General features: G+C 35.7%; 1 protein-coding gene across 2 annotated transcripts in view; it reads left to right on the forward strand.

Moving 5' to 3' along the window:
- Positions 1 to 19,697, forward strand: part of LOC136025996 (ELAV-like protein 2) — a 53,114-nt gene that overhangs the window by 21,131 nt on the left and 12,286 nt on the right. For both annotated transcript variants that reach the window (XM_065702139.1, XM_065702138.1), the window contains one exon: positions 4,467 to 4,580. In XM_065702139.1, the coding sequence (XP_065558211.1) occupies positions 4,467 to 4,580 (114 nt within the window). The remainder of the gene's footprint in view (positions 1 to 4,466; positions 4,581 to 19,697) is intronic.

Consider the following 19,697-nt stretch of genomic DNA (forward strand, 5'->3'; position numbering starts at 1 on the left):
TTAAAACGAACAAAACTCTTGTTTGTAAAGTTTTTTTCGTTTCAAACTTGATTTGCATATTGAACTTAAGCTTTACTCGTTTTAAGATTTATTTATTCATTTTAATTAGTACCTCTTGCATCTGACTGCTTATTTAATTTCTGTTCGTTTTGGATTTCATTTATTGTTTAATAGTAGTTTCAGGTAGTTTGAGTTTGAGATATTGTTGCTTTCTATTTCCTCTGATTTTAAGTTTAATATGGCCTTTATTTTTCTTTAGAAAATTTCTTTTTCAGAAATTTATGTTTTTTAATTAATAGAAGAAAGAAACCAGGGATTGCTAAGAATAAATTCATGTTACTGAAATTAGCTCTCAAAAAAATTCTTTCCAAAAAAAAAGTTTTCAATCTCTGTTATTCCTTCTTATTCCATTTCATTCAGATTTATCGTAGATTCATACCTAAGTAGCACTTCTAAAACGCCAATTGGTAGTTTCGAAGTGTGTTTATTTTTTATTTTTTGCTGCTGCCATCTTTTGAATTGTTGAATCGATAAATGGTTTTGATTGCGTAAACATTAGGACATAATTGATTTAACTGGAAGAGAATTTTCAAAAAAGCTTGCCCAACATTAAGCTTTGAATCGAATTTGATTGATTCAAACATATATATATATATATATATATATATATATATATATATATATATATATATATATATATATATATATATATATATATATATAAACAAGGAGCTTCGGAAAATTTGAGCTGCATTCACTATTTTAACGTTTTAATTAAAAAAAAAGATCATCGTTCAGATTATGTTTTATTTCCAGTAAATCGCAATGGCACTTGTACCCATAGGGGGGGGGGGGGGATAGAACGGCAGGGAGACTCTTACCTGTGACGATTTCTGTTTGTTTCAAATCTTGAATTCATTCTTTATTTTCATTTCTGTTCGTTTTAAGTTAGACTTGAGTTTTATTTTTCTGCCCCTTTTACGCTTTAATGTTACTCTACTCTTCTTCAAAGATTTTTGAAAATGCATTTTTAAATTAATTTCTGTTCGTTTTGTAATCGACCAGGTATATATTGGATTAACGACACTTGTTGACTACTAAGGTCCTTGCGTCGGCCCTGTGGTATGTTTCCGAAGTTGTGTCCGAACTCTGGGTCCCGCATTACTAAACTGAGGTTAAACCAACTCCGCCACGTGGAAATATTTGAAACATTTTACGCTATTTCTTCTACCTTAAAACTTTTGAATTGTAATGAAAATTCAGGGAAAAATTAATGTTCCGTCGAAAGTTGAAAGATAATTTCTGTTTTTTTTATTTTTTTTTTATTCTGAGACTTTATGAAAACAATGCCACAAAAAGATCTGCAAAATTTATGGTTGAAACACCCCTCTCCCTATCGCCAGTTATTTAGAAGACAGGTAGTCAGTTCTTTTTTCTCCGCTTGACTTTAAACTTTTGAATTCGGCAGAGGCATAACTGCATATGATAAGAGTCTCGAAAATATTTTATACAGTCACCTTTCTTTTCAAAGGCTAGCAGGCTACTAAGTTTCAAAAGTCAGGGGTACCCCAAAGTAGGAAATTTGAAGCTTTTTAACGTCTTAGCTGAGTAAGTCACTTTTCTTACTTAAACTCTCCTTATATGTAGAAGTCTACATACTAAATTTCGAGCGGACATCCGTATTTTCATTTCCTTTTCGTCACTTCCTCAAGAACCAACGACAGAAGCTACCAATCATGGGTTCTCAATTGCAGTGGATCAATCAAAATCCGTCAAAATTCAACTTTTGTGTGCCACGCAATAGTCTACTACCCGTCGGCTTCTCTGCCTCGTACTTGCGTGTAAAGCCTGTGTATATCCTTACGATCTTACTGGTTAATTGGAGACGTACTCAGGGGTCTTGACCCCTCTAACACCTTAAACGACGTTTCTTTGTTGACATAGCTACAATATATTATATCGATATAGACATTTGTTGAATTCGCGGAAAAGAGTTTAATTGTGATCTTGTAATGAGCCAATTACATGCCAATTTTTCGTAAAAAAATAATTTGCATTATTATGCTATATTGTGGGATATTAGATTTTATTTCAAGTGCATCTCTAAAAGCACCTCTAAATTTTATTTAAAAGAACCCAATCAAATACTTTCGAACAAGATCTAGACATGCATATATCCAAACACATATTAACAGTTATAACAAGACAGAACCGGAATAAATTCTCTTCATGAAAAGATAGAATTAGAAAGGTCTATGTTTATTTAGATAAATTCCTCTACCATCCTACCTGAAGTTGGTCGTATAGACTGTTAAAAAATGGCTACACCTAATTACGACTGACCAGATATTCAGAGTGAATTTTCGAATTTTACCTGGCATTTATATTGTAATCTAACATTTTAATTTTTAAGAGGATAAGGTACCTTAAAGAATTCACTATCTCGTCCGTTTTATTTTTTTTGGGGGGGGAGGGGAGGGGGGCCAAACTATTGAGAATTGTTTTGGCTGTGTTGCCATAACTTGTAGAACTTGGATAAGCGATCCGAATAAACAACAGAAAACTAAAAGCGAAAACATGCTTTCCCAGAAATCTTGGAAAAACCATTTAACTTCTTTGGTCTTGTGCCGGAGATATATTCAATTTTAGTGAAGCTTGCATCACTAGGAAGTGTGAGTTTTTTTTCGGTGAAACGTCGCAGGATTTTCTTTTTAATGTCCAGTAAAGAACAGTCCCTAAAAATTTTCTAGCATACCTGCTTTGAAAACGTTAAAAATTAGCTCAAACGAAACATCATTTGGGTGATTTGACAGCTCAGGGGATGGCCTGTCGTGGTACCCAACTCCATTGACAACTTTGCCGACTCATGGGACGTGATATATTTCCTGAATCTACACAAAACTGTTCTAGCATACCTGCTTTGAAAACGTTAAAAATTAGCTCAAACGAAGCATCATTTGAGTGATTTGACAGCTCATGGGATTGTCTGTTGTGGTACCCACCCCGATTGACAACCTTGCCGGCTCAATTTCGATTTGCCTTTGAGATGGTCAGTCGACACTGAGACTTTGCAAAATGATTTTCAAGGTATCGAATTGCCTTAAGATGCTAGGATAAAAAAAAATATCCAAGTCAATCAATCAATCAATTTATTAATACTAAAGAAAACTATTGCAAAAGTAAATCAATTAATAGGCCCAAGAAGCTATGCTTGTAATGGGCCACAAATATTCCTACAATTTGTAGATAGGTAAAACTAGCTCCTTTAGAAGCTGAAAAGCTATTTACTTTAAAAAATTCCATAAAAGGGATGTTAGAAACAAATTAAGAGTCACATTAAAACTTAGAACGTACAACAAATAATTTCAATCAACAAGATTAACTAAAAATTATCACTTTAAGGTCATGTATGACAGAATACTCCAGAGGTAACATCTCTGCAACTTTATGATAATTACTCAGAGCATTTGAATCCTATTTTACTGTGTGTTGTTTCTGCTGCAAACTTTTCCTAATAATTAACTCCTAAACTTAACATAAAATTTTAACACCCATTAAAAGCTTCAGGTTTCTTCCTTCCCAAATCTGCTCATCGGGAATAGTCACAAAATTTTATTTTCTATGGTTTCCGAGCTAAAGATTGCTGATCACAAAAAAAAAATGAAAAAAAATGAAAGAATTAGCTCTGCTCCACTGGACAAAATATTGCGAACGCTTTGTATTCACAAGACATCTAACGAATAAAAATAAAAAGTAGACCTATACTGTTTCAATCACCGGTTATAAGAATTTGTTAATAACTTAATTCATATCTGTAAGTTCAAATAATTAAACGCCTACTTCTGCTTTGAGGAAGAGAACGGAAGATAAGGGTTTCAGTTGAGGAGGGGAATCTTTCTTTGTCAAGAAATATCTTTGGTTTAACCCCTAAAAAACGAGTATGGATAAAGTACACAAAATACTCAAATGCCCTGGAAACTCGGAATAAAAATATATTCTGAAAGCTTTCACTTTACAATATACGTTTGCCCTATATTTTCCATACGTAGCATGCAAGTGTACTTTGTATTGAGCAAAAATGTAACATCTAGCTTAGAAGCTAAAAATAACTTAAATAACTTAAAAAACTTAAATAACTTAACTTTAATAACTAAAATAACTTAAATAACTTAACAACGTAAAATTACTAATTAAAGGAGATATATCTTATTTGGACGTGTCTGGTCATTTCATTTAACTGGTCCGTATGAAGAGCTAATGCTTCTTCAAAGACGCCTCCAGGCTTCGTAGGGTTGTCAAGGAGTCCAATTGACTTTGTAATTCCTCATTTTGGAATGTTTTCCAATTACAAAAATAAATTAAAGACATTGTATAATTTTTTTCACTTAGCTAATTCATTGACATACATTTCCTTACTAAACCTGTCCGTGTTGCTTTATTCCTAATTTTTTTTTCTCCTGTTGTAGGAATTTGACAGAAGTTGAACTTGTTAAGCTATTTGAGCCATATGGAACTATTGTGCAATCCCACCTGCTGCGAGACAAAATTACTGGACTACCAAGAGGAGTTGGGTTTGTAAGGTAGGATTAAAAAAAAATCCTCTTAAGTAGGGTCAGATTAATTGTAATGTTGACAAAACATTTATGATTTCAAATTATCTTCTTCATTAATACCCAGCTCTTTCATATATCTGATTTTTTTTTTTCATTTTGTTTTTGTGATATTGTCATATATTTGATTTATGTATCGCCTCCTTCTCTTACTGTAGAAGTCTAAACCTACTGCGTCATTGGTGCTTTACTGAAAACTATATGTGTCTTGAACAGTCTTGGAAAGTACAAATGAAATCAAATTGAATATTTTATGTATAATGATAATAATTGTTGAAAGATCATCAGTTCAAGATTTTTTTTTTCACTGTAGTTTTTATTTTCATTTTCAATGTTGTAATAACTGGAAAATAAAATATTTGTAATATAATTTGTTTTCAGTGAAGCGCCAATGACTCAGTAGGCTTTAGGCTACAGTTAAGGAAGGGGACAGTATCCAAACTCTTGTTTCTAGTGAAACTATATTCCTCTTGAACAATCTTAGAAAGAATCAATAAATTAAACTGAATATTGGATGTATAATTATATTAATTGCTGAAAGCATATCAGTTCAAAATTTTACTGTAATTCCAATGTTTATTTTCGATATTAAGTACAGTTAAATAAAAAAAAAAAAAAAAAAAATTTCAACTGAAAGTAAGGAGCAACATTAAAACTTAAAACGAATGGAAATTATCAATCGGTTTGTGGTAACGAACTGTAAGTAAGGGTCAATTGTAAGGCTCAATAGAAACCGAAACTCCAAAAAAATGGTATTTTGATATTAATAGATACATCAAAAGAATCGGGATTTTATGCTGATTTGGAATGTATAAGTTTCATCAAGTTTAGTCTTACCCATCAAAAGTTACGGGCCTAAGAGAATTTGCCTTGTTTTCGAAAAAAAGGGAAACACCCCCTAAAAGTCAAAAATATTTGTTTTTTTTTTCCAGGAGTGATCGAATCGACCTAGTGGTACTAAAATGTCGCGAGAGGGTTCATTCTAACGGAAATTAAAAGCTATAGTGCCCCTTTTAAGTGACCAAAAAATGGAGGGCAACTAGGCCCCTTCCCACTCTAATATTTTTCACAAAGTCACCAGATCAAAATTTTGAGATAGCCATTTTTTTCAGCATAGTCGAAAAAACCTAATAATTATGTCTTTGATGAAAACTTATTTCCAACAGTCCCCGGGGTAAAGGCTGTAAGTTGTGAACTTTGCCCATTGTTTACATGTAGTATTTGTTATTGGGAAACATACAGATGTTTTCAGAGGGATTTTTTCTGGTGAGGGAAGGTTACATGGGAGTATCTTTCCTTGGAGGAATTTCGCTCCTAGTCAATACCTCACTCTTTATGCTAAGTTTTTTTTTGTACTTTCAAAAGAGCTATTTATTCTATTTAAACGGTCTTTGTGATTCAGGGGTCCTTCTTAAAGAATTGGCAAAAATTCGAACTTATGGGTAAAAAGCGAGGTGTTGACGAAGGGTCGAAACCCCCTATATAAGTAATAATTTCTGTTCGTTTTAAGTGTTAATGTAGGTCCTTACTTTCAGTCGATTTTTTTTATTTAATGACGTATAGGAAAGGGTTTTCCCCTCCTCAACACATCACTCTTTACGCTAAACTTTTTTAATACTTCTAAAAAGCGTCCTATTGTTCTATTTAAACGGCCCTTGTGTTTCAGATGTCATTATTAAAGAACTGTGACAAAATTCAAACTATAGCGTAAAGAGCGAGTTGTTGAGGAGGGGGCAACCCCTTTCATGTACGTAATAATTTTTGTTTGTTTTAAGTTTTAATGTTGCTCCTCACTTTAAGTTGAAACAATTTTTTTTTAAATCTCTGATCGTTTTTTAAATAATGCCGAGAAAACTGACTAACATCAATGAAGAAACCCCCTTAACATGGAAATATCCTCTAGACAATTCAATCCTGGTGAAAATATTACCCTGGTTAATTATGCTTAACCACTCAGCGTGTAAAATTGAGACGGAAAAGAGAAAGCAAGACATATAAAAAGAATTTTGTATAAGAATTCTGGCAAATTCCCGCATTGTTTGATTCTTCCTGACTAGTTCACTCCCTGTATACTTCCCTCCCCGTGAAAAATGTCCCGATGGAAAATACCCAGCAGAAAATTTGCCCCCCCCCCCTCGAAAATGTATGCTTGCTTCTCAATAACAAATTCTGTGCCTGAACAATGTGTAAATTTTATAACTTACAGACTTTCCCCCGGGGCTGTGGGGGGGGGGAGGTCATTTTATACTCAAAGACATAGTTATTGGGCTTTTCAACTATTATTAACAAAATGACTATCTCAAAATTTTGATCGGACGGTTTTGGGAAAAAACGCGGGGGGGGGAGGTGATTTAGCTGCCCTCCAATTTTTTGGTCACTTAAAAAGGACACTAGAACTTTTATTTTCCGTTCGAATGAGCCCTCTCGCGACATTCTAGGACCCATGGGTCGATACGATCACCCGTGGAAAAAAAAACAATAAACAAATAAACACGCATCCGTGATTTTTCTTCTGGCAAAAATACAAAATTCCTCATAGAGGCTTGAAATCTCTACAGTAGGGTTCTCTGATACGCTGAATCTGATGGTGTGATTTTCATTAAGATTCTGGGACTTTTGGTTGTCGTTTCCCCCTTTTTTCGATAGTAAGGGAAATTTTCTCAGGCTCGTAACTTTTGATGGGTCGGACTAAATTTGATGAAACATAAAAATTAATAATCTGATTCTTTTAATTTATCTATTTGTATCAAAATTTTGTTTTTAGAGTTTTGGTTACTATTGAGCCGGGTCGCTCCTTTCTTACAGTTCTTTACCACGAACTGTTTGAAAGAAATTATTTGTAATTTAATTCGTTTTCTGTAAAGCGCCAATGACGCAGTAGGTTTTAGACTCTTACAGTGAGAGAAGGAGGCGATACCCAAACTCTTGTTCGTAGGGATTTTTTTCGTTTCAAGATTGATTTGCATATTCCATCCAAGCATTACTTGCTTTTAGATTTATTTATTAATTTATATTAGTACTTGTTGTATGTTTTTTGCTATGATTGTTTATTAAATTTCGTTGTAAGTTTCATTTATTCTTTAATAGTATTGTATTGTATCCGATTAGCGACGCTTCTTAACTACTAAGGTCCCTGCGTCGGCCCTCGGCCCTGCAGTGCATTGCTGCAGCATGATTCGATCTCTGGGTCCCGTATTACCAAGCTAAGGTCAAACCCACTGCGCCACTTTATGATCAGCTGTGTTTGAATTTGAATTCAGTGATTCTGAATTCAGTGATTCTGAACTCACAGCAATTTTATTTTGTGGTTTCTGTTTTGCGGAGAATTTAAATTCAAACAGGTTTATTCATTTAATTGTAAAAATAGTAATTTCCTTTACTTTACTTTACTAGTAAAGTTTCCTTTTCCTTTACTTTAATAGTAATTTCCGGTCGTTTTTAGTTTGAATTTTACCGAGTATTTGTATCTGCTGATCTTATGTTTAACATGGCCTTTACTTCTCTTTGAAAAACTTCTTTTTCGGAAAGTTTTTAATTAATTTTTATTCGGTTTTGATTGCAAAACGTGTCAGGTCTTAAAAAAGTTCTTTATTTCAAAATAATTTTTTTTTCAACATCAAACGCTCATCAAAGTATCAAAACTAACATCAAAGTAACAATATCAAAGTAAAAAAAATAATTGACCATCCAGCGAGTCCGGTGCTTCTACACGGTAACCAAACCAAGTCCTCTTTCAGTACCTTTCTTTACCATGTTTCACCAAGTACTTTTGAAAAACAGACCAGGCCAAGTTCTTTATTAATAACACGCTATCCTTGTCTTTCAAAATCTTTAGCCGTAACCTAATTAGACAGACCACTCCTATTTGCGTAATATATGGAAACATTCACTTGCAGTGTCAATTTAGTCAAGTTGAAACGCTGACCATGTATTACCTGAAGGGTTACCGTTGAGGAGTTTCCAATATAATTGTGATGGTAACAAATTGTAGCAGAAAAAATTAAATTGATGAAAATTCATTTTTTAAGCTAACTAGAAAAAAAACCTAAAAAGTCCAGCTGTTGATTTCAAAAATTTCTAAAAGTCTATATGAAAATTGTCAAACTTGTATGCGCCATTTTCTTAGACAAGTTGACATAGAATTTGCATGACAAAGCTTAATTCAGAAAGCCCACTAAAAAAAAGAAAAAAAAAAAGCAAATACAGATTATATTGCTAGATCGGGGAAATAGACAAAAACCAAAATCAATGCCCTTATGCGTCAGTTGTTGCCAGACATGCTAAAAATATTTAACACATAAACATATAATGTGTTATATGTGTTAAATAACACATAACACATAAACAGCTGGTAATCATCGACATTCTTCAGGCTCTTCACGGTTCACTTACAAAAAAGAGTTATGCCAGGAGATAGAATTTTCTGATTCATTTTTTTTAAAGTATTCAGGAATTAGTTCTCAAACAAGTTCATAGTGTCTCACCGTATATAAGCTTTCGTGCTGAAGATAGTTACCATAAAAATAGAAAAATTAAAAAATGTTGCTGCCCTTTAGGGGCAACCTAGTAAAGAATAACTTTAGCCCATAGTAACCGAAAATTTAAAACACAATGAAAACAAAATAAAATGCTGTCAAGTGAGGAAGAATCGCCATTTGGAGCTGATTCAGGAGTGGTAACTTGTTTTGATCAATCTTAATGATGTAAGTTCGTTGTCAAAAAAAATTGTGGGAATTTCGATAAATAACTCGAAACCCTACAAAACAGTATCGGATCGCAATGAAAACCGAACCATTGAAATCACCATAGCCGAAGATCTATTTGGGAGAATTACAGATCCCCATGCTGAAACAAGGAAAATTACCACCATCGAGAGATGTTGGAGGGTTCATTTAAAGGAAATTGCTATGTTTACGTGCCTTTTGTAAAGTTAAAAACATAGTACTGAAGTAAAATAGAGTTTTAGACAAAACCTGCATTTCTATTTACAAGATAATATAACACATGCATGACGTCATCTACTGTAGGTTGCAACCACAAATGACCTCATACATGAAATAATGAAATTGTACGGAATATCCCTTTTGTATCATCATGGTGACGTGATTTGCCATGACGTCATGCACCGAAATAAAAGAATGTGTAAACTCAAATCACCACAGTAATGAATGTTAACAACTAGTGAATATACGTATAAGCATAATGTTAGTCTATTATGAGGAAAGTGATGTGTCTGATGATGACTTTGAATGTAAGAAACGATATTGGGTAAAATATCGTTGTTATTTTGACCAAACATTTAAGAATCGTACTCAAAATCATCGCTTGGGCAGTTCATCAGGAAATGAAAATCCTGGGCAGCATCCGTGTGTAAAGAGTTGCAAAGATTGGAAGGAAAATGATATTCATCAGGATGAAGAAGTAGGGAATCTAGAGAAATTACAAACCAAGTGCAAAAGTGGAAATCCATTTCTCGAGCCTTCGGTCGAGAAATGGACTGAACATACGGACAGGGTGGTAAAGTGCCTACCTCGGAATTCAGACAGAGCATCTCGTCCCGGTCAAAGGGGTATTGAAAATGGGATGGAAAAGAGGCCGCACACGAATGAAAGTAACTATGAATGTCTTAACGAATGTTCGCCAAAGTGGCGCGGCAGAAATGCAAGAGACGAGCCAAAAAAGACTTTTCATCCGCACAAAGAAGCAATAAATGCAAAGGAAATAATCACCGAGCATAACGGCAACAGAAGAGGAATGCAGAATTCGATTGAAGTTTCTGCTAAAGCCATAGACCAGAAACTGAAACGGTCATTAATGTATACAGAAGATACATTCTCCCCCAAACGTAGAAAAGTCGTTTGCTTGAGCAGAAATGAAAGATTTGAGAATATATGTGATAATCCGCCGAATTGTGAAGATCATCAGAAATATTCGCTAAAGCAGTCTTGTGAAGATTCAAAGAAGAAGTTCAAGAAGTTTGCTATTCAGGATAAAAATGAAACGGGAAATACGGATGATAAACCGTATAATTCCGGGTATTCCACCGGGAATTGTATCCCATATGTGGGGAGCGAAATTTCTAATCATAAAAGAGGAGTTATAAATTATGATAACTTGTATTTCTGAATGAATGTACTAGATTTGGCACTCCTTGTGCATCATGACAGTGGTGACCACCGTTGATTAAAAAGAAATTTTTGAAAGAAGAAGGAAGTACGGGGCATTAGCGAGATTTTTATATGAGAAAGTATTATCTTAATTGTCTTCTGTTTGTTGAATATCAAGAAGTAGATTCTTAATAAAAAATATTCATTAATATAATTAGTAATCAAACTTTTAGGTGACAGACAGTTTTTTTTTTTTTTTTTTTTTTTTTTTTTTTTTTTTTTTTTTTTTTTTTTTTTTTTTTTGAATGAATGAATGTACTAGATTTGACACTCCTTGTGCATCATGACAGTGGTGACCACCGTTGATTAAAAAGAAATTTTTGAAAGAAGAAGGAAGTACGGGGCATTAGCGAGATTTTTATATGAGAAAGTATTATCTTAATTGTCTTCTGTTTGTTGAATATCAAGAAGTAGATTCTTAATAAAAAATATTCATTAATATAATTATTAATCAAACTTTTAGGTGACAGACAGTTTTTTTTTTTTTTTTTTTTTTTTTTTTTTTTTTTTTTTTTTTTTTTTTTTTTTTTGAATGAATGAATGAATGTACTAGATTTGACACTCCTTGTGCATCATGACAGTGGTGACCACCGTTGATTAAAAAGAAATTTTTGAAAGAAGAAGGAAGTACGGGGCATTAGCGAGATTTTTATATGAGAAAGTTTTATCTTGATTGTCTTCTGTTTGTTGAATATCAAGAAGTAGATTCTTAATAAAAAATATTCATTAATATAATTAGTAATCAAACTTTTAGGTGACAGACAGTTTTTTTTTTTTTTTTTTTTTTTTTTTTTTTTTTTTTTTTTTTTTTTTTTTTTTAATGCCGCAAAATTACTTACCCATATAGAGCAACCATAGAAATTTATGGGTAAAAAAAAAATCGTAGACAAAGCTATTCTTGTCTTTCAAAATCTTTAGCCGTAACCTAATTAGACAGACCACTCCTATTTGCGTAATATATTGAAACATTCACTTACAGTGTCAATTTAGTCAAGTTGAAACGCTGACCATGTATTACCTGAAGGATTACCGTTGAGGAGTTTCCAATATAATTGTGATGGTAACAAATTGTAGCAGAAAAAAATAAATTGATGAAAATTCATTTTTTAAGCTAACTACAAAAAAACCTTTAAAGTCCAGCTGTTGATTTCAAAAATCTCTAAAAGTCTATATTAAAATTGTCAAACTTGTATGCGCCATTTTCTTAGACAAGTTGACATAGAATTTGCATGACAAAGCTTAATTCAGAAAGCCCAGTAAAAAAGAAAAAAAAGCAAATACAGAATATATTGCTAGATCGGGGAAATAGACAAAAACCAAAATCAATGCCCTAATACGTCAGTTGTTGCCAGACATGCTAAAAATATTTAACATGGAAGGTATAGCTGTGAGCTTTTCTATACCGTTCCCCCTTAAGATGCTTAGCAGAAAGGCATATTGAGTGTGGATGAAAAAGGATTTCAAAAAGAGGAGTTATCAGGAGATTATGTCGCATAAAAATGTCCTGTGGTGGCGCAGTGGGTTTGACCTTAGCTTGGTAATACGGGACCCCGAGATCGAATCATGCTGCAGTAATGCACCACAGGGCCGACGCAAGGACCTTAGTAGTCAAGAAGCGTGATGTGAAAGAGTGTGTAAAGAGTGATGTGAGTAAAATGTATTTTTTGTTTATTTTTATTTATTATTTTTCTTTTTTAGATCAGGGCACTTCGTGTAGAAGAAATTGTTATAGAGACTTCCAAAGGGGCTCACTCGATTCGAAATTGAAAGTACTAGTATTTTTTCAAATAGTCCAAAGTGACTGGAGGGTAACGCCCATCATTTCTTCAGACAAATCTAATTGGCACAAAAATTTCCACACAAACACCCAGACATGAAAATTTTGAGATAGCGATCTTGTTCAGTGTAGTTGGAAGGTCCAATAATTATGCCAGAGGGTGAAACCCCCCCCGAACAGCCCTAAGGGTAAGGGCTGTAAACTATGCCCCGAGGGTATATACAGTTTTTTATGGGAAAGGCGGTCGTATAAACTTCGGAGGTGACTCATTGGATTGGGAATTGAAATTTCTGGTTCCCTTTTAAAAGTCAAAAGTGCTGGAGGGAAACTCAACCCCCTCCTCGTGACGCCCTCTTTTCTCCATACGTACCTGATCGAAATTGCGCTCCAGCCATTTTTTAAATAATAGTTCAAAGAAATATAACAATGTCTCCAGGGTTGACGCATACCCCTAGGTAAAGGGTTGTAAGTTTTGCCCTGGAGGTACGTAAGGTTTTTTGGAATGGGTAGTCGTATAAACTTTGGAAACGGCAAATTTGATTGGAAATGGGAAGTTATAGTGCTCTTTTTGAGGGTAACCAGCCCTTAACCCCTCATGACCGTCATTTTCTATAATAAACATCCAATCCAAATTTTGAGACATCTATTTTCCTCAGCTTTGTTGATAGATCTAGTAATTATACCTTTGAGGATATCAGCTCCCTCACAGCCTCCAAGGGAAGAGCTGTAAATTAGACAATTCGTTCACTTTTTACATATAGTATATATTATTGAGAAAGGTATGTGTGTTTGACCTATACTTTCCAGTAACATAAAGGGTATTCTGGTGAGCCTTTCAGAGAAAGTCCAACACAAATTAAAAACAGGTTATGTGCATACGGGTTGTCAAAAAGGCGTAACTCAGGAATGACTGAGTATGTTAATTTAGAACTTTCGGGAATGATATGTAAAATGACATTGTGTTTATATTTTTTGGGTTGTCCACTCCGCAACGCCTTGCTCTTTACGCTAAAGTTTTTTTTCATTGTTTTAAAATGTAGAGTTGTGACAGAGTCAAACTTTAGCGTAAAGAGCAAAGCGTTGCAGAGGGGACAACCCCTTTCATATAAGGAGTAATTTCTGTTCGTTTTAAGTTTTAATGTCGCTCCTTACTTGCTGTTAAAAAACTTGTTTTTTCATTAAATCAGCTACAGATTTCGAACACTTATTCACCACAGTTTGCTCCCATAACAAGTTCTTTCCATTCACACGGTTTTTTATGGCACTTGGTATTAACCAAGTGACATAAAGCAATCGCAAATTCTGTCGGTCTTTCTGTCTGTCTGTCTGTCTGTCCCGTTTTGCTACTTTAGGCATTTCCAGGTAAGCTAGGACGATGAAATTTGGCAGGCGTATCAGGAACCGGACCAGATTAAGTTAGAAATAGTTTTCCCGATTTGACATCTGGGGGGGGGGGGTGGAGGGCTGTTAATTCGGAAAAAATAGAAAAAATGAAGTATTTTTAATTTACGAACGGTTGATCGTAATGAAATTTGATGTTTGGAAGGATATCGTGTCTCAGAGCCGTTATTTTAAATCCCGACCGGATCTGGTGACATTGGGGGGGGGGGGGGGAGTTGGGAGGAGGAAGACTAAAATGTTGGAAAACACTTAGAGTGGGGGATCGGGATGAAACTTGGTGGGAAAAATAAGCACAAGTCCTTTTGACATAACCGGAAAGGATCCGCTCTCTTTGGGGTAGTTGGGGGAGGGGAGGGGTAATTCTGAAAAATTAGAAAAAATGAGGTATTTTTAACTTACGAACAGGAGATCGGATCTCAATGAAATTTGATATTTAGAAGGATATCGTGTCTCAGAGCTCTTATCTTAAATCCCGAACGGGTCTGGTGACATCTCGGGGGGGGGAGTTGGGAGGGGAAACCTAAAACTTGGAAAACACTTAGAGTGGAGGGATCGGGATGAAACTTGGTGGGAAAAATAATCACATGTCCTAGATACATGATTGACATAACTGGAACGGATCCGCTCTCTTTGGGGTAGTTGGGGGGGGGATAATTCTGAAAAATTAGAAAAAAAATTAGGTATTTTTAACTTACAAACGGGTGGTCGGACCTAAGTGAAATTTGATATTTAGAAGGATATCGTGTCTCAGAGCTCTTATTTTAAATCCCGACCGGATCTGGTGACTTTGGGGGGGGATGGGAGGGGGAAACCTAAAACTTGGAAAACACTCAGAGTGGAGGGATCGGGATGAAACTTCGTGGGAAAAATAAGCACAAGTCCTAGATACATGATTGACATAACCGGAACGGATCTGCTCTCTTTGGGGTAGTTGGGGGGGGGATTAATTCTGAGAAATTAGAAAAAATGAGGTATTTCTAACCTACGAACGGGTGATCGGATCTCAATGAAATTTGATAATTAGAAGGATATCGTGTCTCAAAGCTCTTATTTTAATTCCCGACCGAATCTGGTGACATTGGGGGGGCGGGAGTTTGGGGTTGGGAAACTTAAAATCGTGGAAAACGCTTAGATTGGACGGATCGGGATGAAACTTGGTTGGAAAAATAAGCAGAAGTCTTAGATACGTGATTTACGTAACTGGAACGGATCCGTTCTATTGGGGGTGAGGGTTAATTCTGAAAAATTAGAAAAATGACGTATTTTTAACTTACGAAGGAGTGATCGGATCTTCATAAAACTTTATATTTAGAAGGGCCTCGTAACTCATGTCTCTTATTTTAAATCTCAAACGGATCCAGTGTAATTGAGGGAGGGGCAGTTGGGGGGACCGGAAATCTTAGAAAATACTTAAAGCGGTGAGGTCATGATGAAACTCGATGGACAGAATAAAAACCTGTCTAAGATACGTGACTGAAATAACCGGACCGGATCTGCTCTCTATGGTGGAGTTGGGGGGGGGGTAATTTTGAAAATTGAGGGGTTTGTAACTTACGAAAGGGTGACCAGATCTTAATTAAATTTGATATTTAGAAGGATCTTGTGCTGTAAAGCTCTAATTTTAAATTCCGACCAGATCCTGTGACATTGGGGGGAGTTGGAGGGGGAAACCGGAATTCTTGGAAAACGTGAAAATTGGGTTATTTTTATCTTACGAATAGGTGATCGGATCTTTGTGAAATTTCATATTTAGAAGGAATTCATGTCTCAGAGCTCTTATTTCAAATCCTGACCAGCTCTTTTGATATCGGGGGGAGTTGGAGGGGGAAATCTTGGAAAACACTAGGAGTGGAGGAATCGTATGTACCTTGGTGGATAGAATAAGCAAATGTCCTTGATACGTGATTGACGGAACTGTACTGGATTCGCTCACTTTGGGGGAATTGGGGGCAGGGGTTCAGTGATTTGGCGAGTTTGGTGCTTCTGGACGTGCTAGAACAATGAAAATTGGTAGGCATGTCAGGGAGCTGTACAAATTGACTTGATAAAGTCGTTTTCCCCGATTCAACCATCTGGGGGGGGGGCTGAAGAGAGAGGAAAAATTAGAAAAAATGAGGTATTTATAACTTAAGTGTGGGTGATCGGATCTTAACGAATTTTGATATTTAGAAGGACATAGTGACTCAGAGCTCTTATTGTGTTGCGAGAGCAACACTTTGGTTTTGTCCCCCCTTTTTTTTCTATGCCGCCGATGTCGGCTTATTCCTGGAAACCGGTAAGGGTCTAACCTGTGCGGTTTTTACGGAAAGTGTGGACCTCAGGCCGAATTGATGAATATGGCATTACATTTTGGGAAGCTCTGCAGAACTCTTGCCTGGGGCCAAAAAGAATTGTTTTTGCTTGTCCACAAGCCAGAGCCTAGGGTGTGCGAAGTGAAGTGGAGTTATGTAGCCTATGTCAGAGAGGAGCATCTGAAGTTGTGCAGCCAAGCTTTCGTTTCATCAAACCATGTTTCTGCTTTCGAGTGGAAAGCTCCGTTCTAGAAGGCAAGCAGGCAGGCACCACTGAAAAAAAAGCGAAAAAAAAAATTTACAGAAGTAAAAAAGCGGCATTTTCCCACGGGTCCGAAAGTGCTGCCGTGATTTTCGCTGGGTTTATCATTTGTTTTTTCGGACCTGGGATTGAGGTAGAGAAATGTTATCAGATGTACCTCTGGAACTTTAAAAGTTCTGTCATTGCTAAAGAAATTGGAGCTTATCCTTTGCTCCTTTCTAAGTGGTGACGTTAGAAAGTGACGTGTCTGTCTTTTGAACTAAGACAGATATATTTTTTTTTTCGGCGGCAATCGATAGCTCTTGATGAGCTGATCAAAGTATATGTCATCCAATTTTTGATACAAAAATTCCTTCATGAGATATACTAGTTTGAAAGTTTCAAGGGGTTGACAACTTCAGTAGTAGGGTACACACTGAAAGCAAAACTAAGCCGATACTAATTGTGAGACATGTAGGGGACTTGTAAGGAAAGGTCAGCTGTTAGCTCATAATCATCTTCGACTGTGAGGGGTTTGCAAATTTTGCTATTTGGTGTACCTATTATTTGTTTCCAGTGTATTTGATGATAAGACCGAGTTGGTTCCAGTGGTAAGATATGTAGGGGACTTGTAAGTAATAATCGTCTGTTAGGCTGCAATCATCTTTAGTGAAGAGGGATTTGTAACTTTTGCTAGTTGGGTAGCCTACCCATACTCACTGTAACCTAGAATTAAGTGTTTACGCAACGGGTACAAACGATAATGTAAAACAACGAGGCAGTTTCGTAATAATTAATAGAGTGTCATCTATGGTATTTTGATCCTGAAAAGTTACGGATAGCTTTATAATACCAACTAGATTATATAAGATATTGTTCCAAGTCTTGATCCGTCACGATGTCTACGATTGAAAATGATAAAGTTCAACTGGCTGCAAAGTCAATTTAGTCCCTTCTTTCGATATTCTTTTGTTATTGTTGTTTTTTCAACGCTGAGGAATAGCCTTTGATCATGTGATTACTGATCGCGTTCTCCTTTGAACATAACGTTTTAAAAGCTCCGATAGGCTGACAACTTCAGCGTTTAACCAATAGGAAAGAAACAAAACCAAAGTGTTGCTCTCGCAACACTTTATTCGGCGAAGCTGGACAAAGGTTGCTGCAACACTTCACGTTGCTCAGGCAACGTAGGTCTAGTTTTAAATCCTGACCGGCATTAAGCCTCTTATTTTCCTTTTAATTCAATCTATTGATTCATAGAATTTTGTTAGAGCTCATACCATATGATCTCTTGGCTCTTAGCTCTTCTTGCCTCGTCACAAGTGCCATATGAGCTCTTAGCTCTTGTTCTTTTCGAATAATAGCTGCTTATGGTCAATCGTGTCAGACACTTTCTTCAAATCTAGAACCTACCGTAATCAGACCCGCTTCAAACGTTCCATTATCCCAGTCAACGAGTTTGATTGTAGCCGCTTCAATTGACAACTATCTCATGAAGCTTAATTCTAAGCTTACAAGACTTTTTGTTTTATTTTCAGCATAATTGTGTAGCCTGGATCCAATCACTTTTCATACGTTTCTGAAAAAAAGGAGGATAGAAAAATGACCTGTTTAAAATTCACCTCTTTTACCTCCTTTCTGCAATGGTGTAATCTTAGCAACCTACCATCCTTTATTGATTTATTAACCAATTGTCGCTATAATCGGTCTAACATTGCTCGTTGTTATTAGCGATGAATCATATCGAAAACAAGTCCCTTCCGGTAGTAACCTATCTTGGATCAACTGTTGAAGGACATTTTATCCTGTTTACAGCATCCTTTAGGTTCTGCAGAGTTTTTGGGCTTCACTGTGAAGTGCAAAATCTGTGAAGTTGATTAATGGCTTCACTTGTGTATTCGACTAAGAAAGAAATAGTCGGGAAATAGATGGTGAAACTCTTCAAAATGTGTTAAAATTTCTCTTCAAAATCAAATTTACACAAATTCAAAAGTATGCTATTCACAATTTTGAGACCTAAAATATAGTTCAATAGATTTTCAGAAGCAATTTTTTGTTCTTGGATTTAAATATTGTGACTTTATTTGGATATGTAACAGTTACATAGTTTTTGGGCTGTAAACGCTGGGCATTTTATGTGCTGTTTTCCCTCGGCTCTCGGTTTCCAGTGAAGTAGTGTAAACGTGACCAGCAAATATAGGTGCGCCGGGGAGAATTTAAAAATTTTATTTGCGCCTTTTTGTTTCTGGCAATTTTCCAAGTAAAATTTTAGAGGTTTTCAGACTGACACGAGTTAAAAAACGGAATTTTGATACCAATAGTTACATCAAAAGAATTGCATTTTAATGCTGATTTTAAACATATAAGTTTCGTCAAGTTCAGTCGTGCCCATACAAAGTTACGACCCTGAGAAAATTTGCCCTATTTTAGAGAATAGGGAGAAACACCTTCTAAAAGTCACAGAATCTTAACGAAAATCACACCATGAGATACAACGTATCAGAGAACCCTACTTGTACAAGTTCCAAGCTCCTATCTACAAAATGTGGAATTTTGTATTTTTTGCCAGAAGACAAATCACGGATGCCTGTTTATTTGTTTCTTTGTTTTTTTTTATCTTTTTCCCAGGGGGGATCGTATCGACCCAGTGGTCCTAGAATTTTGCTAGAGGGCTCATTTGAACGGAAATGAAAAGTTCTAGTGCCCTTTTTAAGTGACACAAAAAATTGGAGGGCACCTAGGCCCCCTCCCACGCTCATTTTTCCCAAAGTCGTCGGATCAAAATTCTGAGATTGCCATTTTATCCATCATAGTCGAAAAATCTTGTAACTATGTCTTCGGGGACAACTTACTCCCCACAGTCCCCGTGGGAGGGGCTGCAAGTTACAAATCTTGATGACCAGTGTTTGCACATAGTAATGGTTATTGGGAAGTGTACAGACGTTTTCAGAGGGATTTTTTGCTTGGGAGGGGGGTTGAGAAGAGTTGCTTATGCGGGGAAAACTTTCCATGGAGGAGTTTGCCATGGGGGAAGAAGATTTCCATAAAGGGGGCGCAGCATTTTTTTCGCGCATCAAATCCATTCTGGTCATTTTCATCCCCAGTGTACGGGTTTAAGACTCGATTTTTGCCAATTCCATTAAATGTTTTGCTATCGTTGCAAACTTTAGTATGAACTTTTTATAATATTATAACAGTCCCAGAAACGAC

This window comes from Artemia franciscana, chromosome 4 (genome assembly GCF_032884065.1).
Source record: "Artemia franciscana chromosome 4, ASM3288406v1, whole genome shotgun sequence".
NCBI lineage: Eukaryota > Metazoa > Arthropoda > Branchiopoda > Anostraca > Artemiidae > Artemia > Artemia franciscana.